The following is a 27,839-nucleotide window of genomic DNA, read 5'->3' as shown; positions in this document are numbered from 1 at the left end:
TTTCTTTTTCCATTTCGTTTTAATAACAGGGATTTAAAATGCACACTGCACCCAAACACAAAGCAGACCATTTTCTGGCTAACAACTGTAAATATCTTAACAGTAATTTCAAATACATTTTCACATTCGTTTGTGTAAAAGAACTACAGTGAAATTACCACGGTGAGGTCATTGTCGTCATCAACAGCACCACAAAGATCTAGTAGCAAAGAGAGACTTGCTCAGCCCAGTAATACAAAACATTTCAGAGATTTTACTGGCACAAAAAGGTTGGAAGCGCACTTGCCTGCTGGTGTTTGTCTCAAGTGCTTTTCAGCTGCCCTACCCTCTAATGAATTTCAGTATAATGGTAGATGGGTACTTGAGACAACAGTACCCATTCTTTATATGGCAATGAATTACACTCTCCCAGAACAAAACCACTTTAAGAGAGAAATTTAGCTTTACATTTTTAAAGGGCGGGGAAATTAAAGCTTTAAAAAAAGCCTTCCTGAATTTATTTTTCAATGTAAAGTTACTTGTAAAACTGTATGTTTATGTCATGAAATATTTCCCTAAAGTTACTGAAGTCCATTGATTTATTTAGGCCTACTCTATGACCTGAGGCAGATCCACATGATAACTTTATTGCACATCCAATACACATTTAAAGCACATGGCTTCCCCCAAAGAATCCTGGGAACCGTAGTTTGTCAAGGATGCTGGAAATGGTAGCTCTATTGGGGGGAACTACAGTTCCCATGAGCCTTTGGGGAAAGTGTTTTAAATGTGTGCTGAATATGCTTTAAAAGTATATTGTGGATTTGCCCCTAGTTGGCTATCATCCAGTAGAGGTTAAATCCTACAACAGGGCGATACAGCTTCTGGCCTATGAAGGCAAATACAGACCATAAACCATGTATTCTGGCCGGGCAGGTGATTTGGGGAAAAGGATGGAGACCTCTCAGAAGTTAGCCCCTTTCTATTTTTATCTCCTGCCAGGTGATTGGCAACACCACACGGGTGTTTTGGTACCAGGCAAACATGGTTCAATGTGCAAGTTTGTGTCTACAGCTAGCTAGCATTAGATAGGCTGAGATACCAAATTATATAGGGAAAACCTGCCTAGTATACAATATCTGTTTCAATAAATAAATGTGTGTATTGAAGAGGGGTCTGTTCTTACCACACTGAGTCTCTGACTCATTAAGTGGAATTGTTTGAAAAATCCAAAACGAAAATCCACAACACTTGAGTTTCTTTGTTTCATAAACCCAGCAAGGAAGAAGGAAGCTCATGCTTACAAATAATTTAATATCTAAGTGGTTCCAGTGAGTAAACGTACAAAGATTTGAAAACCCTGTATGAAAATTTTGTGAAAAAAGCTACAAGATTGCTTGTGACTCAAGCCAAGTGTGAAAACTTACAAAATTGGCCCTCAAGCACTGTTATATATATAAAATCGTTAGAATATTAAACTGGTTTAAATTTGATCACTGAAATTACTGCTTCTTTCAGTCACTGAATATATTACATTTTCACAAATATGTTCACATTTCTCAACTAGATTAAAATCATGTATTAAAATATTGGGAGAGTAACCCCCGGTATTAAAGAATGAAAACACCAGGACACAATTCAGCCAAAAAATTAAGCACTTTCAAGTCCTAATGCTCATGCTTAAAGCTCACCCATCAGATTTCAAGGTGCTCAGGTCTGCTGGATCATCTCCCGAATAAGTTACAATCAACATAAATAGTCAGTTCTGACAATCACATTTCACTGGTGCCAGAAAATATTTCATCAAGCTTTTCAAAAGTTAGTATTTTGTTTCCTGAAGTAGAAAAACTATTTTAAGACCACAATAAAAATTCTTCATACGAGTAAAATCACAATATAATCTCTTCTTTTATCAAGTCACATTAGATAGAAAGAAACCCAACATGATGCATCTTGTCCAAGTATGAATTCTAGCTTACAAAAAAAATACATTTTTAGAGGCTACATAGAGCCATGTGGCAGTAGTTGTCAATAGTGCAGAAAGTTCATGGGCAATGTAGCCTGAGTGAGCTTCACTGAAATGGGGGTTTGCACAGGAAACTTTGCACTATGCTTCTGGAAGCCATTTGCTACGTGAATTTCCTTATACACAATTGTCCTTTCACATTATTAGGAAAAAGAAAAACATGGCGTGTTTTTATGGGCATGTACAAAGAAGCAACGTTTGGCCACCCCACATCACATTCTAAGCTTTTTATTCTGTTTTCTTGGCATGTCTTCTCTTGACACTGTCGCTCGTCTCTCCAGCTGTCGTGCGGTCGTAGTCTGAGGAGGTGCCATTGTAAGGGACTTTGGCCTCGCTGTTACAAGCTTCAGGGCAAGGCGGGTGAAGACCAAAGAGGAGGCCAACCAGCACCTTCTCAAACGGGGCCAAGGGAGTGAAAGCATTATCCGTCAGCATCATGATTACCTGAAACAAGAAGCACAGCAAGGGGCATCAGCTCTCCAACAAGATTTACAGGTGTGTGTACCTAGGGAATACCCAGGTAGAAACCACTCGCTTACTTTTGGGTGGTCCTGCTTTGCTTCCAAACAGACCATCATGTGATAACCCAAGCTCGCAATTAGAAGGAATGGTTATGGGCTATCTGATGTGCTATTCCTTGCATTTATATACGTTATGTCACGTTATATCACGATGCCATGAGCAACAACCCATAAATAAGAATTAATCCAATTCCCCAATGATTCTTCCATTTTTAGATACAAACCAGGACCCAAGTTAAGGGAAGAATATCAAACACAATACGTATTTCTCCCTAGATCATACAAGCAAGCAAACACTACTTCTTAAAATTGCACAGTTATACTTTTTAAAACTGACATTAATACTGTAATTCAATTCATATCTTCACTAGTAAATACTCTCTCTCTCTCTCTCTCTCTCTCTCTCTCTCTCTCTCAGAACCACCTAGCATGCAATTCTGACATGGCTGAAGTGAAGGCAAAGTTCCTACTGATTTCACAGACAGAAGGTCATGGGTTCAATCCCCATATGGGCAACCTGCATATTCCTGAATTGCAGGGGGTTGGTCTAGATGCCCCTTGGGGTCCAACTCTACAGTTCTATGATTCTATGGAACTAAAACTAGGTAGATATCTTCTGTACACAGAACAATTAATGTGACCATTTGCAAGTTTAAAATTGCTGCTTTACCTGGCAGGCTCAAGGTAGTTTGCATTAGTTAAAAACAAACAAACAAATGCAGAATGATAAATACAACCCCAGGGTGGCATCTGAGGGATGCCTACCCGCTTGTGTGGTGCGACTTTCAGGTTCTCTTCTCCCTCTTCCAGCCTTCTGTGTGCTTCCAAAATCTACCTGGGCGTCCTGTAACCCCCAAGAGCAGCTTTTGAAGGCATAGGAAAAACTAGCATATTTCTAAATATCGTGAGCTTAAGTGAATCGTCAGTAGACCCTGCCACTGGAATCCTAAGATGGCTAGTAAATAGCACACCTAGACATGAGAAACCACAGCCAGGGTTGGCAGAGGGTAGCAGTAGTCATGTGAACTGGTCTTTGAAATTAAGTACGTATCTCATCAGGTTTTCAAAAGTGAAGTTCCCCCAAACATTCCCAGAGGGCTCCTTTCTGTTCTTCTGGCCTTTCTAGAGGACAGATGCAAATTACAGTCATACCTTGGTTCTCGAACAGAATGTGTTCGAGAGTCCGTTCGACTTCCAGAACTGTTCAAATACCAAGACGCGGCTTCCGCGGAAGCTGTGCCGGACGTTTGGCTTCCGAAAAGAAAAAACTGGAACACTCACTTCCGGTTTAGGGTCGTTTGGGAGCCGAAATGTACAAGTTCCAAGAGCGTTTGGCAACCAAGGTACAACTAATTAGTTACCGCCACCATCCAAAATTTTCACCACTGATTTTTCCCCCCAAATGCTTTAAACAGGAGGGGGTGGTTATCCTTCTACAGCCCAAGGGACACGTTTCCTCTTGGTCAACCATCAAAAGGTGTGGCCAAGGCAAAAGTGGGTGTGGCTACCCCACACAGACCACAATGCAAGCACGGCATGCAAGGACCCTCACACATCGCGTGCCTGTTTGCTCACCCCTGATTTGTTGCCTCCCTACCCTCTCCCGCCTACTGCGAGGTGCCCTGCTGCAATCCCTCCACATGGGACTCAATACCGCCACTACCAAACATAGCTTAGGCAGGAGGGAAAGCAGTGCTCCAAACAGTCTTCTTGGTGCTAGTGCAGCTCTCAATCCGAGAACTGCTTTCTAGGAAGGGAAAGTAAGTGAACTGCTGGAGAAGAGAAACTGGAGCAGATCAGACCACACTGGATACAGAAAGAGCACTCTGATCTGCTCCAGAGTTTCCCGAGTGCCCAGGAAACACCACAGCAGATCAGAAAGCTCCTTCCTGTTTGGATCTGTCCTGGCAGTTTTGCTGATACTGCCTCTTTGGTTCACAGTGGCGCTTTCTCTCTCTCTTTCCTGAAGGCAGTTCCTACATTCATCACATGCTGCCTTTCGCCACTGCCCCTGACAAAAATTATGGGTTCTTGAGGTCACAAACAAGCATTGGGGGGGGGGAGCTGGACCAGACTCACAAGCCAGTAGTTCACCACCCCTGTTTTAACTGTTACCACACAATTTGGTATTCAAACTTCTAGTTATTGGAGAAAGAAGAGTTGATGCAGGAATGGCCTTTAAAAAAAAGACTAAGATCGCAGTGCCGATTTTATGTAACTATAAAGAAATTAAATCTAATATATGAAGCATTAGATGCATTACTAGAACCATCAGTATACAAAAACATGCACGTTTCTTTACAGTGCCTGTAGTTACTCATGTCAGCACAACAAGAAGCACCAAGAAGCCCCAAAATTCTTACCTTTGTGATTACCAAGAAGGAGGTGTAATACAGCATGAGGTTGGGCTTTGCTACTGGAAGAAAAGAGATGTGCTGCATTGTGAAGAGTACGGCACCTATCAAGCTTATTTTCACAGGGCTGGGGGGAAAGACACAAAACATGTCAGGCATCATTTCTCAAGCCCCTCTCCACCCTCAAAGAAGAGTTTGTAAATCTATCAACACTGCTGTTAAAGGTAAAGGTACCCCTGCCCGTACGGGCCAGTCTTGACAGACTCTAGGGTTGTGCGCCCATCTCACTCTATAGGCCGGGGGCCAGCGCTGTCCGAAGGCACTTCCGGGTCACATGGCCAGCGTGACAAGCTGCATCTGGCGAGCCAGCGCAGCACACGGAACGCCGTTTACCTTCCCACTAGTAAGCGGTCCCTATTTATCTACTTGCACCCGGGGATGCTTTCGAGCTGCTAGGTTGGCAGGAGCTGGGACCGAACAACGGGAGCTCACCCCGCCGCGGGGATTCGAACCGCCGACCTTTCGATCGGCAAGTCCTAGGTGCTGAGGCTTTTACCCACAGCGCCACCCGCGTCCCAACAGTGCTGTTAGTTTTCATTAATTTGTCAAGATCTCCCACCATCCCCGGCCCAGAGGCATTTGGGTTCTCCAATAGGGCTGCAAAACTTCTAATCAGTAAACGAAACAGCTGAAGCTTTAGCTGGCTGGCAGGCGAAGAGAAACGTCCATTGACTGGCTGGAAGTTAGGGGCACGGGTGTTCAATCTCCAAGGCTCTTTTGGCTTTGGTGAATGAAGAACAAGAGGAAAATATTAAAGATGACCATCCCTTCTCAGAACGTGTGGTAAACTCCCTTTATTAAGTTGTTGTTTTAACTTTTTAACTCAGTAACTTTTTTATAATCACCTGTTTAGGTGGTATATATACATTACTGGTGTGATTTCTATCCCTCTCATCAAGTAATGTATGTAAAATCAAACATAACAATTAAAATAAACCTGGAAAACCAAGCAGCAGAAAAATAATGGCAAACTCCCCAAAAGACAACAAAACCTAGTTGTCTTAGTGGGATAGGAAAGTTAAAAATAATTTCAACATCGGGCAACCAATGTGCCTCTTTGGTTCCAGATAGTACTGTACATGGGTAGAAGAGTCTAAAAAGCCCAGAACACAATTTATCATGGCCCTCTAATGGCTATGGTGGCTTATTTACCAGCCGTCATGTATTTATCATTAACTCTGGAAGTGTACATTCAATTCTGACCCAGCTAAGCTTCCTGGTTTCTAGAATAGACTGCAAGCAGGTGATCCAAACCTCTGGAGCAGTAACAGAAAGGCAGCTTCTGCTTCTTATGAAAGCCTGGCTTGAAAGCATGCAAGAATTTGAAATCAGGGCTTGAAAACAGCTCTTAAGCCTCAGAGAGCTTCATATGGGAGGAAGCACTTGATAAGAATCCCAAGACCCAGAATTCAAAGGTCTTTATAAGCAGATAATGCAATGTTGGATTCCACCCACAGGTTTATTTAACATGTAACACAGCTCAATGAGACTTGTTGAGCAGAAAAAGGGCAAATGATTAACCAGCCAAAAATCCATAATCGGTTGAAAGAGCTGCAACAACATTGGGAACAGTTTGCTAGTCTTGCTAAGAAATAGATCTGGATTTTATACAACAGAAATGAGAATTCCTCCGTTTTCTACCACGATGCACCTGTCTTTCTCAAAACTTTACCACTACTTCCACTTGACATTTTCTAAGAGCGCTTTGCTCAAAACACTTCACAAACATTCGTCCCGCTAATCCTGACACCATCTCTGTAAAGTAGCATGGCAACATTGCAGACAGGCATGCCATGTTGACAAACTTACTGAATAAAAACTTGCCCAAGTCAACCAGTTAGTTGATGGCTGGAGATTGTAAAAGAACAAAGCTCCTGCCCTCTGCTGAACATAAAAGGGGCTATCATATTTTTCGCTCCATAAGGCGCACTTTTTCCCTCCTAAAAAGTAAGGGGAAATGTCTGTGCGTCTTATGGAGCAAATGCAGGTGGGAGGCTCTGCTCAGCGCTCCCTTTAAAGAGCCATGTGGAGTGTGTGTGTGGCTTGTGGGGTCTTTTCCACAAGGTGGGAGAAGGGACTGACGAGCTGCCCTTCTCCCTCCTCGGGGAAAAGCCAGCAAGAGCTTTAAAGGGAGCGCTGAGCAGAGTCTCCTGCCTGCATTCACGTCTGGGATGCATACAGGCTCTGCTCAGCGCTCCCTTGTAAGGGCTCCCTTTTGTCCCTCCACCCGCTTTGCTGGGAAGTCAGCAGAAGAGGCACTGCACAGCTATCGCTCTTGCTCTGCTGGCTTCTCAGCGAAGCGGGAGGAGGGACGGAAGGGTTTAAAGCAAGAAAAGCGAGAGCCGCTTACATGCTCTGCGCAGAGTATTTTTTTTCTTGCTTTCCTCCTCTAAAAACTAGGTGCCTCTTATGGTCAGGTGCGTTTTACGGAGCAAAAAATACAGTAATTGTTTAACATGCATTTGTCTTCCCCTTGGTTCACCAGGGAGATCTCTGCCAGCACCCTATGAACCAGGCCCCTTGTTAAAGGCACTTCGAAAATTCCCAAAACTGTGGCTTAGAGCAGGGGTGGGTAACCTCATGCCGGGGGGTGGGGCAGAAATCCCCCCGACCCATCTTATCTAGTCCTTTCTACGGTCTCCCTGGCCTCTTCTTCCCAGGACACACCCTGCACTGCTTGTCCTCCATGCCCTCAAGTGCTTTACCTAGCTGGAAGGTGTCTCTGAACTTTGGCACTGCCTCTTTCTCACCTGGATGGAGTGGGAGGTGTGTGCCAAACCTCTGGCTTTTGGGTGGCCGAAACATACAAAAGAGGCACATCTGTTGCTCTAGTCTAGCCATATTTGCCTCTGGCCCTGCTCAGCATTTGCAGGCAGTCCGCCGGGGAGGTTTCGCATGAAGGAATGCCACCCTCTGGCTGAAAAACAAGTTCCCCACCTTAGGAACCTTAAAGGTACCCCTGACCGTTAGGTCCAGTCGCGGACGACTCTGGGGTTGCGCGCTGATCTCTCTCTAAAGGCCAAGGAAGCCGGAGCTTGTCCGCAAACAGCTTCCGGGTCATGTGGCCAGTATGACTAAGCCGCTTCTGGCGAACCAGAGCAGCGCACGGAAACGCCATTTACCTTCCTACCAGAGCAGTACCTATTTATCTACTTGCACTTGACGTGCTTTTGAACTGCTAGGTGGGCAGTAGTTTGGGACCTTAGGAGCAATGTATACTCCAGAACTAAATTGCACTGTGCAGTAATAGAAAATATCAATCTATGTATAGCCCCTTTTAAAATCCTAAAGTTCTCAACTCAGTGATATTGTCGCAAGAGGAGCTCCTGAGAAACATTTCTCCTTTCATGAGCTTCAAGTTTCCCCTCTTAAAAACATGCAATGCTCTGCCTTGCATTGACCAGCATATAGCTTTAAGAGAGGAAAAAATACATCTGTGGCATGTTAAACTGACAAAAATTGCATTTCTCTTCACAGCTGAAGCATTTAGATCACCTACACACGCCCAATAACAACAAAAGGCAGCTCATACCACAAACACACACACACACAAAGCTAAGCGGGGGGGGGGGGTCAAGAGGGAGAAGAGAGAACGCCGACTTTTGGCAACAGCTCTGCTTGCGTTGCTGTGTTTCTCTCCTGTCATTCTTTATTACCTAGGATAGTGGCTGGAAGCAGGATGCCTAAGTGCTTTGGCACTCCTGCTGCTTTTATCACACTGGCAGTGGCAGCAGTCTTTTCAAAATAATCACTTCCGCAAAGGAAACCCTGCCAGGAAGTCAGAGAGGAAGGGCAAGGGGACTTTAAAATGCCCACCATGAGCTCGTTTCCCCCTCTGGAGGAGCGGCTGGGGCCTGACAGCCTGCTCCAGCTCTTTTTGTACTTCCCACGGCAGAAGTTAAATTGGGAGTGATTTAACATTCCCAATTTAGCTTCTGCAAACCTGAGCTGAAAGCTGTAACTCAAGCAGTATTCCCCCGTGCGCCAGAGGCACGCTCTGAACAGCATACTAATGCGGCTCGCCTTCAGAGCAGGCTCTCGCATCCCCACAAAACCTGAACTTTTCGTTCCCGATTAATTTCAGTTACTGCTTTGAAGCTGACGTTTTGTCAGACACTGGTGAAGCGCCCGTCACTATGACTGGCAGGGTGCTTTGGGGATGCGTTCAGCAAAAGGCAGGGCTGGTGGCACACATTGCAAGGACCCCTGGCAAGATTTCCCTCCTGCGCATGACTAGGGATAAGGAATGCGCAAATCCGGGTGGTGTACAGCTACGACTCCCATCATCCCAGCCATGCTGAGTGATGCTGGTGGGAGACTAAAGTCCAACAAGGGTCACATGTTCCCTACCCGTGATGTAGACAATTCAGTGTCAGGATTGGGGTGGTAAACAGGTTTAGCTCTCGGCAGAGTTTAGTACTTAAGAGCAGAGTTTTAACTTTTATTTTGCAACCAGATGAGTGGCTGATACTATTTCCCTTACCTAACAAATCACACGAGGTTATCCCTGCTGCTAAGGTTCAGTTTGCCTGCCCTATTCCCACACACCCGGTAATCCCTTGCATCAGTAGGTGGGACAGGAAAAGGATTTACAGTTGCAATCAAAATGATTCAAACCCCCCCCCCCATTGCAAATCAGGTTTATAATATAAATTTACAGACTTTCAGCTGTTTGCAACGAGCAAATCAAACAAAAGCAATTGAAATAGCTGAACACAAACGGATGCTTCGAGTAGTTCCCCCAATTCAGCTGAAATTGCAACTTATGCTCACTTCTCCAGTCTCACTATTATTCAACCCCCCTCGTTGCAAACAGCTGAATGTCTGTAAAGTTTGATAATAAACCTGATTTGCAATGGGAGCTGAATAATTTCGATTGCAACTGTAGCTATTCCCCAGACTCCTGCTGCCAACACACTTGCCAATGAAAGTCAAAGAAAGACTATTTTTTATTTATACCCCACTTGATCTGCCTAACGCTAGACCAGAGTTTCCCAAATTGGGATCTCCAGCTGTTTTTGGACTACAATACCCATTATCCCTGACCACTGGTCCTGCTAGCTAGGGATGATGGGAATTGTAGTCCAAAAACAGCTAAGTTTGGAAAACCCTGCACTATATTCTTTACAGTTTGGTTCTGAAAGGACCAGTTCTGATGAAGCTATATTTGCTTCATCTGTCTTGGTTTTCAAAGCACAGAATGAGAGTTAGACCCATGCTGTTGCCCCCATCCTGCACTCAAGATGGCAGCTTTGGAGTTTCAGTCATGGTTTGTTACAACCCTGGTTTTCCAGGTACATCTGAATTCAGAAACTGTGGTTTAAGGCTGCAATGCTATACTTCCTCACCTAGGAATAAGTTATATTGACTTCATTCCCCAAGTAGGCTATGACTGAGCTGTCAATCTCAGTTTACTAAGCAGGATATGAAACCATAAATTGGGGGGGAGGGAGAGAATAGGTTGAGCTTCTATTTATTAGCCTGCATGCAACCCATCACCTCTTCCAGGCAACCGTTCAAGGGTTTCATCACCTCGCTGGGAATGGAAGAAGGGGAAAGAAGTCTGGGATAGCTCAGTCAGTAGAGCATGAGATTCTTAATCTTAGGGTCATGGGTTGGGCAAAAAAAATCCTGCATTGCAGGGGATTGGACAAAATGACCCTCGTGGTCCCTTCCAGCTCTACAATTCTATGATCATATGACTCAGCTGGGTGTCGTCAGTATACTTCCAAACTCTGAATGAGTGCTTTTAGCAGCTTCATTTTAAATGCTAAGAGGAACGGGGCATAAAACGCAGCAGATCGCAGGACAAGTCAACAGCCACAGTGATCCCCAGTGGAAGTCGCTGCCAGCGTCTTTACTTGAGAGGCCCCATAGGGCTCTTCAATGAAGCTCTCTGCTGCCTTGTTCCTCAGCTCCCCTTCCCTGTGGGCAGTAGTGCAGACAGGTAATTTAAGATGAACTCCATAGGAAGTCAATAGTACTTACTTCTGAGGAGCTGTGGCTTGCAGCCATAGACTCTTCATCATCTTTATGTGGTTATATGTGCACTGCTTTGCTCACTTTCTCATGTGATAAACCACAGGAATACAGAGCCCTCTAGCACTCTGTATATGCCCAGTCCTACCCAGGGACGCAGGTGGCGCTGTGGCCTAAACCACTGAGCCCAGGGCTTGCTGATTGGAAGGTCGGCGGTTTGAATCCCCGCAACGGGGTGTGCTCACGTTGTTCGGTCCCAGCTCCTGCCAACCTAGCAGCTCGAAAGCACGTCAAAGTGCAAGTAGATAAATAGGTACTGCTCCAGCGGGAAGCTAAACAGCGTTTCCGTGTGCTGCTCTGGTTTGCCAGAAGCGGCTTAGTCATGCTGGCCACATGACCCGGAAGCTAAACGCCAGCTCCCTCAGCCAATAAAGCGAGATGAGCACTGCAACCCCAGAGTCGTTCGCGACTGGACTTAACTGTCAGCGGTCCTCTTTACCTTTATCTTTTTACCCAATTCATATAGAGCAAAACTAATAGGTTTTCTAGAAACCAATACTACAACATGCGACAGTTTCGTAGCAGATATTTCGGGGTTCCTCAGCAGCAAACTGGCACGGACAGTTCTCCCTCCAGGCAGAAAGTTTGAAGCACACTAATTTATTATAGAAGAGTCATGTTACTGAAGAGCTACTCATACAGTGCTACTTTCAATACAAAGAAAGAACATTCCCAGGACTGTGCCAATTGTTACGTGCTTTTCATTGACTTACTAGGACATCTTCAGCAGTTCATTAGTTTCTGGCTTCCACACACCTCTCACTAACTGCTCAAAGTTAGATATTAGGCCGCCCCCAGCTCCTGCAATTCAACAAGAAATTATTACATGCATAAAATTGGTTCCAGAAGATCTGACGACACTCAATTCTGCTTCCAGCCAGGACAACTGCAAAGCTGCTCATGTCCCTTTCTAAAAGGAGCAGGATATGGCCCTCAAGTTATAGGCACAAATGGAATGACCTACTTCACAGTTTTTGAAATTGGATCCTCAATTTGAGACTCATTTGAAAACATCCTATTGTCAGGGGCAAGCACCTAATATTTCAGGGGGGGATTAATTCAACAAGGATCTTAAATTTTGTCAAAGCTTAATAATAATAAATAATAATAATAATAATAATGGAGGCAGCAGCCAACATTGCCTGGTACGCTGGAGCTTAGAATTTGTGATTGTCCATTTAGTAAAAAAAAGCTTCAAGAGAGAGAGATTCCTATATTTTACTGAAGTTAAGCACAAAAACTCTTCTTGCTTACAAAGCAATAGCAAGACAGAGATTATGCACCCATTAAGGGCTCATAGAATGACTTCCACTCTTCCCTGTGACTACTCCAGCAGAAAGACACCAAACTCATGGAAGTAGTAGTCCAGCCCTATAAAAGTCTCACAAAAGTTATTAGTCTACAAAAAAACATTTGACTAGCCTACTGGGACCTGGCAGAGGAGGGACAAACCAGTGTTCCGTTTTTAAACACCATGACTGCAACTCTTGAACCTTTTTTGAAACACCCATCACTTGTCAGCTCTCACCAAATGAGCCTTTTGCAGCACACATATGGAAGAGGATGTGAAAGCTAGCAGTTTAGCTATATGCAACTAAACCAAACTGGAGCTACTGTAGTATATTCCCTTTCCACCAATTCCAATGTTTACATTTTTTAAAAAGGATGCAAAAGCACAAAAACACTCCCCTGCCCTCACGTCCACTGTGCTGACCTCCCCATCTCCTACCTATGGATTGCTGTCTTATAATTTGAGCTTTAAACAAACCTGTCAGAGCTGACGTAGAAATATAAATGCCCCTGCTAGTGATATACCTGGCAGAGGTGGAATTCCGTAATAAAATGAGAGCACCTATAAGCGGCTCTCATCCAAGAACAGCATTTGCCAGTAAAACTGAAACTAGGGACATCTTATTCAGAGGCCACATAAACAGCAACATGTGACGAAGGCTGAAACCTTAGGCACAAGTTCTTTTCCTCAGGAGGATGGAACTAAACTTGAGCAGGATTGAGCTTCATGGCTCTAAGGGGCAGCCAAGAAGGGGATGGTAGTGGTGACAGGGAGGGAGAGAGGGGGAAGAACACATTAACAGGATGGATTTAAATTGGTTTTTCTTCTAAGAGTGGCCCCGGATGCAATACCATTTCATAGTGGTGCCTAATCCACACAAGCCATGTACAGTCCGCACACACCCATTTTTGTGCCCCCGAAATGCCCATGATTTTTTGTGAGCTGCCCCAGTGTCCTTTAAAAAAATAATAATTGGCCATACTGATTTTTTTACAGAGGGTTCACTATGTGTCAGTGCAGCCCATGGCTCCCCAAAAGATTAGCAACCACCGTCCTTGAGATTCCCCCTTAAAATTTGAAATGTTTTTTAATATATATAGATATTATTTTTTATACATTACCTCTGGCCCAGCCAACTACTATCATGATTAACCAGACATTTTTGTAGTGCTGATGTGCATGTGCAATCCCGCCAGTTATTTTCCACGTTCTAGTCACTTCCTTCATCCCTGCAAGCAGCAGTCGTATAGGTAGAAAACAGAAACAGCGGTAGGCTAGATCACGCGGACAATAAAATACAAGATACCTAAAGAATTGGGGAAAAAGTTTGAACCTTAGCTACTTCACAATGTTTGCAATGGAAGCATGCTGACAAAATGAAACAAACTGATAAAGGCTTTTTTAAAAAAAGCTAGATGTTAAGAAGTCATCGCTGTAGTATTACGGCTATCAGTCACTTTAAACCATAGTTAAACTAAACTGTGGTTTAAATGTGAGCATGCAGCGGGCTGCTGAAATTGTGGGCATGTGGCCCCTTCCCTCCTCTTTGGTTAAAAACAAACACACACAATTGCTGTAAAAAAAACCCAACACCTCATTCTTTGTGGTTTACAGTGGTACCTCAGGTTAAGTACTTAATTAGTTCCAGAGGTCCGTACTTAACCTGAAACTGTTTTTAACCTGAAGCACCACTTTAGCTAATGGGGCCTCCTGCTGCTGCCGTGCTGCCGGAGCACGATTTCTGTTCTCATCCTGAAGCAAAGTTCTTAACCTGAAGAACTATTTGTGGGTTAGCAGAGTCTGTAACCTGAAGCGTATTTAACCCGAGGTACCACTGTATTAGGATCTGGCATTTTAAAGAAGTATATAGCATTAAAAAAAGTCACATCCATTGTGTCTAGTCCACATGTATCCCCTTAATATTACACTTCTAATGTACAAATACAGCATTTTCCTAAAGCCCCCAAATTTGGGGAAAATAGGCTAGGAGCCCCAAACATGCGTTCACCAATGCTGCAATTGCATGAGTAACTCTCTCCACATACCTATAGGAGCAGGGGCAATTACATGAGCATTTTGTCTAGCTCTGAACAATCTTTCCTTCCCATTCACTTATTGAAAGATATATATATTCCCTCACTGTTCCACCCCAGCACAAAGGTTGAACAATTATAAATAAAGGCCTGGTAGGCAGCATTTTACTCGCTTCCTCCTAATCATCTATTGCTCTCCCCTTTTGCCTCTGCCTCTACAGGCTCATTTAACAAAGAGACATCATTTTCATTACCATCTCCCTCCCACTGCCAAATTTGATTGAAAATCAAGCACGTCGGCTGACACAGAGTGAACAGAGATGCTGCTGGTTTACTGTCAGGATCAGAGGAGATCTCTTCATCAGGTTTCACCAGCCTTCTCCCATCTCTCTCCATCGGCGTGCCAAAGGAATAAGCCTTCCTCAGATGCCTGCCCGTGTGCCAATGGAAGCTCAGAGGGCCAAGCATCTCTGCCTTCTTCAATCCGCAAAGATATGCTTTATTATTGCAAGCCAACAGTTGTGACTTCGCTATATGGACCTTGCTTTTTCCCTTCTCAGAATCCGCATACGTTTCTTGACATCTATATTTAATAATAATAATACGCAGGGCTTCAATTTGGCATGTGAGTTGTCTTAACACAATAGAATCTCCCTAACCTCCAGCAAATTTGACCAAACTGCGGGAGGTAGTGGAGGACAGAGGTGCCTGGCGTGCTCTGGTCCATGGGGTCACGAAGAGTCGGACACGACTAAACAACAACAAACCTCCAGCAGGTGCATTGGGTGAAAATCTTTTTTAAAATAAACTTACATTTGGAAACATTGCACAAGATGGATATTTTTTTCAGACATGTCAAATTATCTTTGCTTATGAAGCAGATCTTTCCCTAGCACCCTAGTGCAAAAGTCTTCAATAGGAATTTGCAATGCCAGACCTACCCACCTAGGAAACACCAGTGGATCCAGCTGCCCACCTAGAAGCAATAGGAGCCACTGTTTGAAATTCTGCACTTTGCACCTGACTATTAGCCATTTGTAACCAGGTGAAGATGCCCGGGCGCCAGGATGGCGCCTGATGTCTCCACCACCTGGAGGTGCATGCCTGAAGATCCTTGGATCTTGCCTGTTTCTACACACAAGCAACACATCCTGCAGAATTTTGTCCAATCAGAATGCACAATCAGAACGGATTTCAGGAACCAAAAAGCTGTATTGAAAAATGGCAACTTGACATTTAAGGAGCCATTTGGCACCTAGGCTCAAATATCTGAGTGTTTAACTCGGATAGCAGGAGGTGGAAGAAGTGGTTTCTCTGTGGGTCTGTTTGACAACACAGTCTGGCGAACCACACAGGGTAGTCTGAACTGCCGCTCTCCATCCTCTCTCAAATTTGCCTGTAAAACTAGTCGCTGGCCAGGGATCTATAATAAATTAGGGGACTGCTCAGTGGTGATTTTGATCTCGTTAGAGAAGTGGTATTACACAATATTTGCTCATTACCGTACACCTGTGAAATCCCCCCTTTTTTTTTCAAGGTAGAGGGGACACAAGAAGAAGAATTGGAGTGGAACAGCCAGCTTTTGCTTTTCCAGTTTTCTTCTGGGCCTTCACAACTCTAGAGGCACATTCCTTTCATGCAAAGTCATAGCAATGCATGTGGATAATTGCCTCTGCTGTATAAGAAGAACAGCAGATTCCTCGTTATGTCCTAGTCAGAGGAGGAAATAGTATATAGTATTCAAATCAGGCATTTATAATAAATAAGAATGGCTCTTGTAGAATGCAGAGAGATCTTTCCAATAGATGCCAGTAGATGTCACTAGTTGACAGCCATAACAGAATCTCTATTAGCTTGGCTTGTTCAGTGAAGGGAAAAAGTTTTTTATTTTTATTTTTTATTGCTAGTTACAATAACAAAAAACACAGAACAAACAGAATAGGCAACATCAAAGTAACATAAAAAATAAGAGAAACAGCAAACGAAAAATGTTATCAGCCTAAAATACAAAAAAAACCCAAACAAAAGTACACAAATCTTGGCTTCCCTCCACCTGTGTATGACTTCCTTCTTTCTCTTTTATCTTAATTGTTGTGTTATCAATAATATTTTGCCTTTATACCTCTTATATAAGTAAAGAGTATAAATAAATATTATTAATAATTATTATTATTATTATTATTATTATTATTATTATTATTATTATACCCAACTTCTCCTTGTCTTTACCCTGTAAACTTCATTCATTGCATATTAATATGTTTATGCCAGAACAATGCTTTTTCATGTACTCCTTTACACAATCCCACTCTTCTATCAGTTTTTGATCTGATTGTCCTCTTTATCGCTGCAGTAAGTCTTGCCAGAACTATATATTCACAAAATTTTATTTGCCACTCTCTTAGTGATGGAATTTTTTCTCCCAGTGAAGGGGAAAAGTTTCATTTCAGATTTTATGCAGTACAGAGGCAGCATTCTACACAAAGTCGGCTGTATTTTTTATATGCAATAACAACATTCCTAAATGGTCAGCTGCTGAAGTTGATAGGGCTCATATTTCAAGGTGTAAATGTAAACAAGGCTTGAGTGAAAACAAAGCATTTCACACTTGTCACGGGTTCTTGGTTTGTTCTGTGATGCATCTGACAGCAATCTTCAGAACTTTCCTTCTATTTCGAGGGAAGCATCCACACACTTCACACATCAAGGGGCTGCACCTTCTCCAATCCAATTCCTTGTGCAGCATTTTCAGAGGATGAGAGGGGAAAGGTTTAAATACCTACTTCTCAGATATATTAAAAGATTCAACTGCAGAAAACAGGACCCTCATAGTGCATTTGCCATGCTTACTTTTAATAATGATAGCAGTGTTATTAACCAAGGTCATATAGAATCCCTTGCACCAGAGGTGGCTAGCACTCAGCTTGGGGTCCTGATGGGGCCCCAGAAACAACTGCTGGGGGGCCACAAACCCCACTGTTTTTCTGCATGGGTACAATCTATATGTAAGAAAAAACAGGAGTTCCTCATGATGTATATAGCACAAAATCAGTATGTTGTACATCCCAAATACACCAGCAAGGCAGGTAGGGGTTTTTTTGCTGGGGGGAACGACCCAGCTTCCCTAAACGCTTTAGGAAAACTGATTCTTATCCTAATAGATGCACCTTAAAGTAGAGATGATGGTGCATGAATATACATTCAAGCTATCCTATTAAAGATGGTGGCATCCTTTAAGTATGATAGCAAGAAACAAGGCAATGAAGTTATTTTTTCCTTGGCCTTAATTTGCCTGAATAACTGGAGTGTTTTATCAATCAATCAGTTAATTTTAATAAGACACCATTTAAGTCTCTGCATATTGAAAACCAGCTTCGACTGTACCTCCCTATAGCTTCTTTCCATGTCAAGCAATGGATACGGCTCAGAACGGCATCTCATAATGAGATTTTTGGATTCTAGGACGAGTATAGGATGATGGTAAACACATGGACTTGAATCCTGAGGAGGGGTTACCTTGTCACCCAACTACCTGATTCATCAACAGGACCCCCCAACTTATAGGGACAGGGGTTTGGGGGGAGGGTGCAGCAGGCTGCAGAGTGAAGCGAAAGCCCATTCTATGAACACAAACTCTGTTCTGTTTATGGAAGAAAAGTTAGGATCTGAGCCAGAAAATGCATGCTTTGTTTTTCAGGCCACGAGACCCAATTATTCTGATTAATGGCGACCTAAATCAAAGCACATTCTCATACCGATGAACTTCTAATAAGATGATGTTAGTACTGCTTAAACTGAGAAACTACTATAGTGAAGGAAAAACACTCCCCCCCCCAAAAAAAAGACCCCACAAGCATTCACCCCACCCCACCCAAATGTGGGTTAAGAGACAGTGGAAGAGAGCTGCATCCATTCCACAGCTCGTGTCACGGCAGCTAAAGAAGGGCTGAGATTCATAAATTCAACCCAAACTCAAAACTGTTAATGAGCTTCACTAATTAGGAAAAAGTCCGAAAAGGAACAACATGTACTTTATGCACACATAAAAAGATATTGTTCTCTGCCAGTTATGAACACTGCTAAGTCCTATTACTGGGCCTCTCAGCTAGTTGGAAATTCACATGGAGGACAAATCTAGCTCACAGTAATTACTAATTTGCACGTACCAATTTTCTGTCTTTCTCCTAACTCCAATGCTCGGAAAGACTAGAAGTGTAGTGTTCAGAGTACTGGACTAGGACTTGAAAGACCAGCGCTCAAATCCTCAGCTGAAACTACTTCACAGGGTCGTCACGAGGATAAAAGGAGCAGGGGGAGAACCATATATGTCACCTTGAGTTCCCTGGAGGAAAGGTGGCTCTAATCGTCACGAAAATGCAAATCTTAATGCGGTAAATTGAATGACTGGCTTCCATTTACGCCACAAGACACCAAGGTAAGCAGCCCAATCTGATCTATACGGTGGTACCTCGGGTTAAGTACTTAATTCGTTCCGGAGGTCCATTCTTAACCTGAAACTGTTCTTAACCTAAGGTACCACTTTAGCTAATGGGGCCTCCCGCTGCCGCCACGCTGCTGCCACAAAATTTCTGTTCTCATCCTGAAACAAAGTTCTTAACCTGAAGCACTATTTCTGGGTTAGCGGAGTCTGTAACCTGGAGCGTATGTAACCTGAAGCGTATGTAACCTGAGGTACCACTGTACTTACTAGAAGCCGAGGCCCGCCAAGTTTCAGGTAAGTAACTAAGACTGCAGCCTTTGTGAGAAAGGCATCGATGACGGCATTCAAAATGAACCTGAAAACAGTAACTGCTCGCTTTTACTCTAAGAAGGGCAAGCCCCATTTTCACTTGAAAGACAGACGTACCTGCCAGTGTTCTGAAGTAACAGGTCTAACCCCATAATTGAGACAGGATGTATTATTGCCTTTAAAAGTTTTTTCTTTTCTTTAGTGCAGCGTTTTATTTTAGTCAATCTAACATACACCCAGTGCTCTTTGGTTAAAAATAAAAACCATGTAAAACAGTATGGGGGCGGGGACACACACAAGAGAAGAGGGTTCTTGACTTCATAGGGATCAGCCAGTCAGGACCGTGAACAGCACACCCTATAGGAAAACCTGCAGATTATTCACCTTCCCCAAGCTACACCATGAACCAAAATAACTATATGTACATATTGTGGCAAGTGCCCTTTTTATGCATGTCTATATAAACACCCAGTTTTTAGCATTTGAACAGTTTCTAATTACAGGTGCAACACTGTGTTAACTAATTGATTAAATTGAATAAAAACTTTTTTCAACGAGGTGCCCAGACAACAGCTTGCATTAAAAAGCATACTTAAAAACCGCCAATTGCAGACACCCAGTTCTCTTGGGCCCTGAATATTTTTATTTATTCATTCATATGCAAAACTATGCAGATTTGATCTATTAAAACTCACACAATTAACTGACCTAGATTCTTTGAATCAGATGGCAGCTCTAAAACTCTGAAGCTGCATTCCATGACTTTGAGCACAGATTTAAGTTTTAGGCAACATCCTTCATCATAAAAGCTGCTTACCAGACTGACGAGGCAAGTAAGACATTTGTGGTGTTGGCAAGAAATCCAACTGGAGGTTCTGCAAGCATCAGCGAAGATAAAATGGAGCCACCAAAACAGTAAAGCATTGCGCTAAACCAGCATGCAATTGGGCTGCGGTATGATACGTCAACTGCTCCTGGAACAGTAGAAAAGACAAAGTGTAAGTAGTTCAAACATCTCACCTTTAATCTCTACAGAAAGAGCAAAAACCTGATCACAGGTCAGCACCAACCACCACCCTCAGCAATTTTCAGGTCATCCAGTGGGGTGCAAGTTTGTGGACCACTGTTCCTATCAATGTAGTTCATTAATTTGCTTCACACGCCCAGGAAATACCAAAATAGGCTTAAGCATTATTTATGAAATATATATATTTCATAAATAATGCTTGATAAAGCATGATCTCCAACGTTAGCCATACTCTGAGCAAACCCATTGAAATAAATTGATTTTTATTTAGTTCAGTGTGTTTCTTATTACTGAATAAAGTGAATAAAGTTGGGTGCTGCCCAAAGTATTTGAAATGGCATCACGAGTGTGACCCGTCATTGTGTATTTCCTGATATAACACCCCCCAAACTTCCTAAAGATGGCCCTAAGGATCAAGTGACTCCTTGAAAGAACAAGAGTTGGAACACAGGGGTCTCTGGGACAGGATAAGGAAATGAGAAGAATTTGGTTGGGGATGCCTTGCAAAAGCAAAAGGGCCTGACCATTCACCTTTGGATCCCAAGCCAATAAACCCATTGCCCACCCAGAGCTAGAGCATACAAAATAAACTGTCTATGGTCAAAATCCCAAGAACACTTTGAGAGAGCAAATCCCACTGAACGTAGAGCTTACTTCTCAGTAAACATACTTAAAATTGCACTGTCAACCCCATTGATGTCATTTAAGATTTCTCCTTAACTGGCCTCCCTGTTGGGTTCTAAGCCAACCTTATAAGAAGACTTTTGTTTGATTTGTTTGTGGCAAGGACCAACTGCAGACCACAAGGCAGAAAAGGTTGTCCACCCCCTGCCTTCTTTTAGGCCACAAATGACCGATACAGGGGGTCTTTGCAGTCAACTAGTAAAAAAAGCTGTTATGAACTTTGTTTGCAAGGTTGTTCCAAGCATGGTCCACATTCAATAAGTAAAATAAAAAAAATCCTTCCAGTAGCACCTTAGAGACCAACTAAGTTTGTTATTGGTATGAGCTTTCGTGTGCATGCACACTTCTTTTATATTAAATAATTGTTTTATTTTGTTTTGACTACGGCAGACCAACATGGCTACCTACCTGTAACTATTCAATATGTACTTATCAAGCATGATGAAATACTGTGCAAAGCATACAGACTCCTCAACATTCAGCTACTACGTGAATGTCAAAAAAGAAGATACATTTACAATGGTCCAAGCAATAACAGCACTGAATGCAACCATCATAGCACCAGAACAGGTGCAAGGCTTCATTCAAGGGGACCAACCCAGCTCCAGCTCTCTACAAAACATTCTACTACTGCAAATGCAATACTATTTCAATTTAAAAAAAACTTGCTTTCTTTACAATAGTATGAGCACAAGAAAGCAGGCAAGTTAAGAAACTGGTATTATGTGGAAAAGCAAATTTTAATGGGAGAAAACAGAAATGATCAAGTGATTTGCTTTCAGTAATCCACAAGTAATTAGATGTAGCCACTAATGACCTTTCCTTTAAACTGTCTTTAATTTATACCAAAAACTAAGGATCCAGTTAGTAGGTGCACATGCAACTTAATTCTTTGTAATTACTTTTGTTAAGCCGAATTAAACATAGTGTGTATCAGCAATATCCAAATATAAATTGTCATGCTTTAATATCTGCACTGCATGTCGCAATGAATATTAGTGCTGAGAACCCATCAATATTCCTTCTAGCATTAAAGCTGCAGTTAATTAAGCTTAATTGTGTGCTTGACAAGGGAGATAATTATCTGGATGAACTATCAGATTTACTTAATTACAAGTCTGGAGCACAAGATATTAAGTCCAAATGCCCTATTCACAAGTATATATTTACAAGGATTTGTGAGGTCAGAAGACAGGCACATATTCCATAAGTCTAATTTCCACTACCCCCAAAAAATAAAATAAAATCAGGCATTGAGAAAGATGTTTTGAAATATATCAGGAAGATGCTCCAGATTCAAAGGAACAGGGGCTAGTGGATTAGTTGCAGGTTTTCTCTCCAAGCAAGAACAGCAACAAGTGAAGACTTCACCTTCCCAGAGAGACCAGGAAACTCAGACTTCCAGAATAATGCCTTAATGTCCAAAATTATACAGGTGCAAGGAATGATAACTTTTCCCTGCTGCTCCTCCTACACTCAGTTCATGGTTGAGGTGCTGCTGCATCATTAAGCCATAGGCTATCCTGTTCCAAAGGGGTCAAGCGAGAACCACCACCACCTGTGCTTCCAGCTCCTTCTGCATCTGGTCCTCTGGTCTGCCACTTTCAGCTGGGAAGTCCTGCCGAGCTGGCCTGAGTCTCCGTTCCCCTTCAGCTTTTGGTGTTCCTCCCTGGCCCCCTATGCCTCTTATGGTAGATAAAGGTAAAGGGACCCCTGACAGTTAGGTCCAGTCGTGGCCGACTCTGAAGTTGTGGCACTCATCTCGCTTTATTAGCCAAGGGAGCCGGCGTACAGCTTCCGGGTCATGTGACCAGCAAGACTAAGCCGCTTCTGGTGAACCAGAGCAGCACACGGAAACGCCGTTTATCTTCCCGCCGGAGCGGTACCTATTTATCTACTTGCACTTTGATGTGCTTTCGAACTGCTAGGTTGGCAGGAGCAGGGACCAAGCAATGGGAGCTCACCCCGTCGCGGGGATTCGAACTGCCAACCTTCTGATCAGCAAGTCCTAGGCTCTGTGGTTTAACACATGGCACTACCTGTGTCCTCTTATGGTATGTCCCTTCTTTATACCAGCCTTGCCCAACTAGATCTATGAGCCAAGCATTGCATTGGGGTAACTTAGGATGACAGATGTTCACCATGGATGAGAACTGAGCTTAGCTCCCATTCAAAAGCACCACCACCATTCATCACTGCAGCATGTCCAGGCACCCGGTGGAGAGCAGCACTGCCACCAAAGCAGCGGTGGTGCAAAAGCCACTATACCATTTTCACCACAAGCAGGACTGGGCCATGACCCGGTGTTTTTTTTTGGGGGGGGAGGGATGTCATTAGCACCATTCCCAGCTCTCCCCGAAGTCTGGTGCCAGCCCTACACTCCAGCTTTGATCCCCAGGATTCTTTGAGGAAGCAGCAACATGTAAAAGCCAGTGTAAGACTGTGCTGCAAATATGTCCCTGGAGTCCAAGGCATCAATTTGTTTTTCTTCAGAAGAAAGGAACACTGCACATTATTTGTGGGTCCAAAAATTCAAGTTAATGATTATAGCATGGGCATGTTGTTACTATACTGCTATGCTGCTTCAATGGCTTGCCATTTAAAGTTGCCATTTATAGCTATATTGTGGGTAGAACGATGAACTAAATTTAGTGTTTTGTATCATCCATCTGAACATGGTCTTGTCAGTTGGGTTTACCCCACTAATGATGAGACACCATGAAGGCATGCAGTGTGTGCTCCGGCCAAGTGGTGAAGATAAGGTTGCTAAGGGGCCAACTTCATGTCACACACAGCTCTGTCTTTTTCAAAATGAGAGAAAGCAGCTGAAGGATTCTGAGCAGAGAAGCTGCACGTAAGTGCGCCTATACCGTAGAAGAATATCCCTTTCACTGTTTCCCCCATTCAGAATTTGCCTATAGCAGCTCCACTCCTGCAAAATGCAGGCAAATGCAGTGCATTTTCAACACTACCAAAGCAAAGTCACATAGTACTTCCTTTTGTCTGCCTAAACACACCTGTTTGAGGCTGAGGTGCCTCAATAGTATTTGTTGAGAGTCAAGGCCATGGTGAACAGTTGCCCAAGATGAAAACAGCACTGAGTGTCGTAGAAAGGGATATTTTTGTATACAAGCACACAACCATGATTGTATATAATCATGAGGGTTATTATGGGCCAAGGAGAAGACTGCGGGGGGGGGGGTGACATGCTCAGCTATCCCCAGTATAGACCCAGTTTTTAATTTCTGAAGAGAGATTTCAAACCCTCTTAAAGGCTCTGAAATGGTCCATGGCAGACATTGTGAGACTCTACAGTGCATGGTTGGAGAACTTGCAGGCTTCCAGTTCTTGTGGGACTCCAGTTCCCATCAGCCCCAACCAGAAATGGTGGGAATTGTAGCCCAGCACCTGGAGAGCTACAGATTCCCCATCCTTGCACTACAGAGTTTCACAACTTGTGCCCTGAAGCAGTTCAGACCCTAATGCCACATGATGCAGCAACAACCTAGCTGAAGCCAAGCAGGTCTGGACAGGTCAGTACCTGAACAGATTACCAGACACCCGACAAGTGCTACCTGGAATTTCATTAAAGAAAGCACAGCATAACAAAATAAGTCATCACTTTAATCCATTCATTGATATGTGATGTTAGTCAAATCTGCTCCATACACACTCCAAATCCACTCTGCATATTGCTTTTATGCCAAAGCACCAAGCCAGTCGTATTTGTGTCATTTCAGCAACAGGCTTTTGCCAGCCTTTTAAAAAAAAACCCGAATGTTTTTTGTGTGTGTGTGCAGCTTGGCATTTGCTTTAATTCTGCCAGCTGCTTTTAAATTGTGGTATTTCAATGTTCTTGTTCCCATTGGTTTTATTTTTAACTTTTGTAAGCCACCCTGAGAACCTGCTAATGCTGAATAAATAAAAGCTTTCAGGACAGTCTGAACCTAGCCACAAATTTAACCTCTGGCAACAGCTGTTCTTGATACATGAGCTGATTTTAGTCTCAAAGTGCAGGGTACCATTCCTCAAACTGGTGCCCTCCAGGGCTTTGACTACAACTCCCATCAGCCCCAGCCGGTATGACCAACAGTTGCGGATGACGGAAGCTGGGAGCCCCAACTTCCAACAACACCTGGAGTTGTCACAGGTTCTCCATCCTTGGTGCAAGGGGGGAAAGCAACTCTGCACATGATCAGAAGCACTGTTGTTACTTCCAATTAGAACAAATGTCCTGCTGGATCACACCAAAGGCCTATCAGGTCCAGCATCCTCTTTCTCACAGTGTCCAACCAGACGTCTATGGGAAGAGCACAGGCAGGAGATGAAGGCAACAGTTGCTCTTTGTGTGGCATTGTTGTATATTAGCTTTGAGTATGGACTTCCATACAACAAACAAGTCAATGGCAGAATCATAGAATTGTAGAGCTGGAAGGGACCCAAGGGTCATCTAGCCCAACCCCCTGTGGTGCTGGAATTTCAGCTAAAGCATCCAAGACAGATGGCCATCCAATCTCTGCTTAAAAACCTCAAATGAAGGAAAGTCCATCAACTTCCAATGGAGACTATTCCACTGTCAAACAGCTCTTACTGTCAGAAAGTTCTTCCTAATATTTAGTCGGAATTTTCTTCCTTGTCACTTAAATCTATTGGTTCAGGTCTTACCCTCCAGAGCTGGAGAATACAAGCCTGCGCTATCCTCCATGTGACAGCCCTTTAGCTTATCTGGAGATGGCTATCATGTCTCCTATTTACCAGGCTAAACATGCCCAGCTATCTGAACCGTTCCTCATAAGGCTTGGTTTCCAGACCCTCTATCATCTTGGTCCAGTGGGTGCCAATATTGAAATATTGGGTGAGCCAGGTAAGCCCCACCCCAGATAATTGATCACATGGTGTTGCACACATACACCATTTGAATGGCAATGCCCATTAACTCAAATATTTTATGTGGGGACTGAAGACTTCTTTGCCCCTAGGAATCGGCTCCTATGTCTTTAGTCACCTTCCTCTGCATAACATCCCTTCTAAACTGTGGTGCCCAGAACTGGATGCAGTACTCCAGGATACAATGATAAGACTTATAGCCTCTATGAATTTACCTAATCCGGCTACCTGTCAAAGCCATCCAACGAACCATGCATGCGTCTGTCACCAAATCGTATGGATTTAAATTTCATAAACTAATAATAATAATAATTTTATTATTTATCCCTCGCCCATGTGGCTGGGTTTCCCCAGCCACTCTGGACAGCGACGCAGCAGGCAAAAGTAACAAGTTTTGATGTGCGTAATAATGGAATACTGAATAGTTTAGTTTATGTAAAATATGTGTGGATTTATGGTATGCAAAATGAACCATGGAAAGAGAAGAAGGGAAGTCATTGATGTTTTAAGATTATTTAAATGAACATTCTAAAATGTAAAAGAGAAAATATAATATAGAAAAAAATGAACCAAAAAAAATGCTTAATTTTCTCCCTCTCCGCCAAAAAATTGAAAAAAGGGGTGTTTGTGTTTCTTTAGAAAACGTGCGGGCATGCAGCATACAATTTAAAAAAGAGAGAAAAGCGGCGTGGAGCTGAGCGAGCCCTCGCCTCGTAGCTAATCGCGCTCGTCCACAAGGGAGGGCACTCTGCACATGCCCAGGAGGCACGGCCAGCCGTGAGGGCGGGCTCCTCCGGCGCCGCCATCCCCGCTGCCCGCCCGCCTTCCCCCTCACTCACCCGGCTGCTCCTTCAGCGACAGGACGGAGGCCGCGTAATGCGCCAGGTCGAAGAAAGGGAACATGGGCAGGCGGGAGAAGCGAAGCGCCACCTGCCCCAGGAGCTCCTCCATCGCGGCGGACACCGCCGCGCATGCGCCGGCGACGGATTTAAAGAGGGAACGTGAGGGGGGCGGGGGAGGGCAAGAAGAGCCAAACGAGCGAGGGGCGGGGCTTAGAAGGGCCCCTCCGCCCGCTCTCTCTTCATCGCCTCAGGCCAAAAAGGGGCGCGAACGGTCCCAGTCGAATCCCGCGCATAGTTTTTTGTCCCGTACAAACCGCCGTCGGGCGGGAAGAGCGCTCGCGCCGCGGGGGCGGGGCAAAGGCTGGCCCCGCCCACTCCCCCACTCCCCCCACTAACGTTGCGCTGGAATGAAAGGCGATTGGCCGGGCTGCCGCGCGGTGGGCGGGGACAGGAGGGTGGCCGCGCGATCAGGCAGGGACGCTCGGGGGGGGGGGGGGAGGCAGTGAGGGCCGGTCCCCCCATTGGGGATGGTGAGGCAACTGCCTCAGGCAGCAGAAGAAACAGGGGTGGCAAATCCTAATGCAGATAATTATTGATTTCTGCTCCCCCTCTGTACCTGATGTAGCTCTTCAGTCTAGGGTTCCCACCTTTGTTCTGACATAATGAACATAATGAAGACGTTGGGTGCAAATATTTTTTTTTCATCTGGTGCTGAAGTGACAGCTGTGTACAGCTGAAAACACTGGCAGCAGTAAGATAAATTCAAAAGTGTAAATAAGTTCTGATGGATGGAATACTGAACGGTATAGTTTTTGTAAAATATGCAGGGATTTATTATATGTATGGAAAGAGAAGAAGGGGAGTCATTGATATTTTAAGGATGTAAAAATGAGTACTTTAAACTGTAAAACAAAATTTACTTGTGTGTATATATATATATATATATATATATATATATGAGAGAGAGACGTGATATATATATGTTTATATATATATATATATATATATGAAGCAACTTCAAAACATTCTATTGCAATCTATTGTAGCCTCACAGGATGGCCCCTGTGGAATTTGTCCATACATGAGAATTTGTAAATCTGTCTGTGCTTGGCTACCCAGAGCTTAAATACATGATGTTTCACAGACCCTTTTAAACACACGCATTTGGAGAAGATCCCTAACTTGGGGGGGAGAGACGACCTGAAATACAGGACAAACTGTATCAATACAGGATGTAGCATTTTACATTGAAATATGGGACAATCCTGTGCAGCCGTACCTCGGCTCCTGAACACCTTGGGAGTTGAACGTTCCAGCTCCCGAATGATCGAAAACCAGAAGTTGTT

The 27,839-nt window shown here is 43.7% G+C and overlaps 1 protein-coding gene and 1 long non-coding RNA gene across 3 annotated transcripts; one reads left to right on the top strand and one right to left on the bottom strand.

The window, feature by feature from the left end:
* On the bottom strand, positions 1–26,846 carry TMEM38B (transmembrane protein 38B). Of its 2 annotated transcripts, XM_053370664.1 has the most exons (6): positions 26,491–26,844; positions 19,871–20,027; positions 13,392–13,576; positions 11,693–11,780; positions 4,890–5,007; positions 1–2,449 (listed from the first exon to the last, which is right to left on the bottom strand). In XM_053370664.1, the coding sequence occupies exons 1-6, from the start codon at positions 26,600–26,602 to the stop codon at positions 2,234–2,236; spliced, it is 876 nt and encodes a 291-aa protein (XP_053226639.1). In that variant the 5' UTR covers positions 26,603–26,844; the 3' UTR covers positions 1–2,233. The 2 variants fall into 2 exon arrangements, with proteins under 2 accessions (XP_053226639.1, XP_053226640.1); XM_053370665.1 differs by lacking the exon at positions 19,871–20,027 and having other exon boundaries at positions 26,491–26,846.
* LOC128404766 (uncharacterized) lies at positions 2,398–14,606 on the top strand. The gene is made up of 3 exons (XR_008328172.1): positions 2,398–2,500; positions 7,426–7,508; positions 14,525–14,606. It is a non-coding gene; the product is annotated as an uncharacterized LOC128404766 (long non-coding RNA).
* Positions 26,847–27,839: the final 993 nt, after the last annotated feature.

This window comes from Podarcis raffonei, chromosome 17, assembly GCF_027172205.1.
Source record: "Podarcis raffonei isolate rPodRaf1 chromosome 17, rPodRaf1.pri, whole genome shotgun sequence".
Taxonomy (NCBI): Eukaryota; Metazoa; Chordata; class Lepidosauria; order Squamata; family Lacertidae; genus Podarcis; species Podarcis raffonei.
The sequence above is the reverse complement of the archived record's forward strand: the minus strand, read 5'-3'. Positions and strand labels throughout refer to the sequence as shown.

Bases quoted from the DNA above. Each gene is read 5' to 3' on its own strand.
- TMEM38B (XM_053370664.1), bottom strand. From the start codon at position 26,602: ATGGAGGAGCTCCTGGGGCAGGTGGCGCTTCGCTTCTCCCGCCTGCCC. The intron at 20,028-26,490 runs GTGAGTGAGGGG...CTACTGTTCCAG, and splicing joins GTCGCTGAAGGAGCAGCCGG to GAGCAGTTGACGTATCATAC. The intron at 13,577-19,870 runs GTAAGCAGCTTT...CCAATTCTTTAG, and splicing joins TTACTTGCCTCGTCAGTCTG to GTATCTTGTATTTTATTGTC.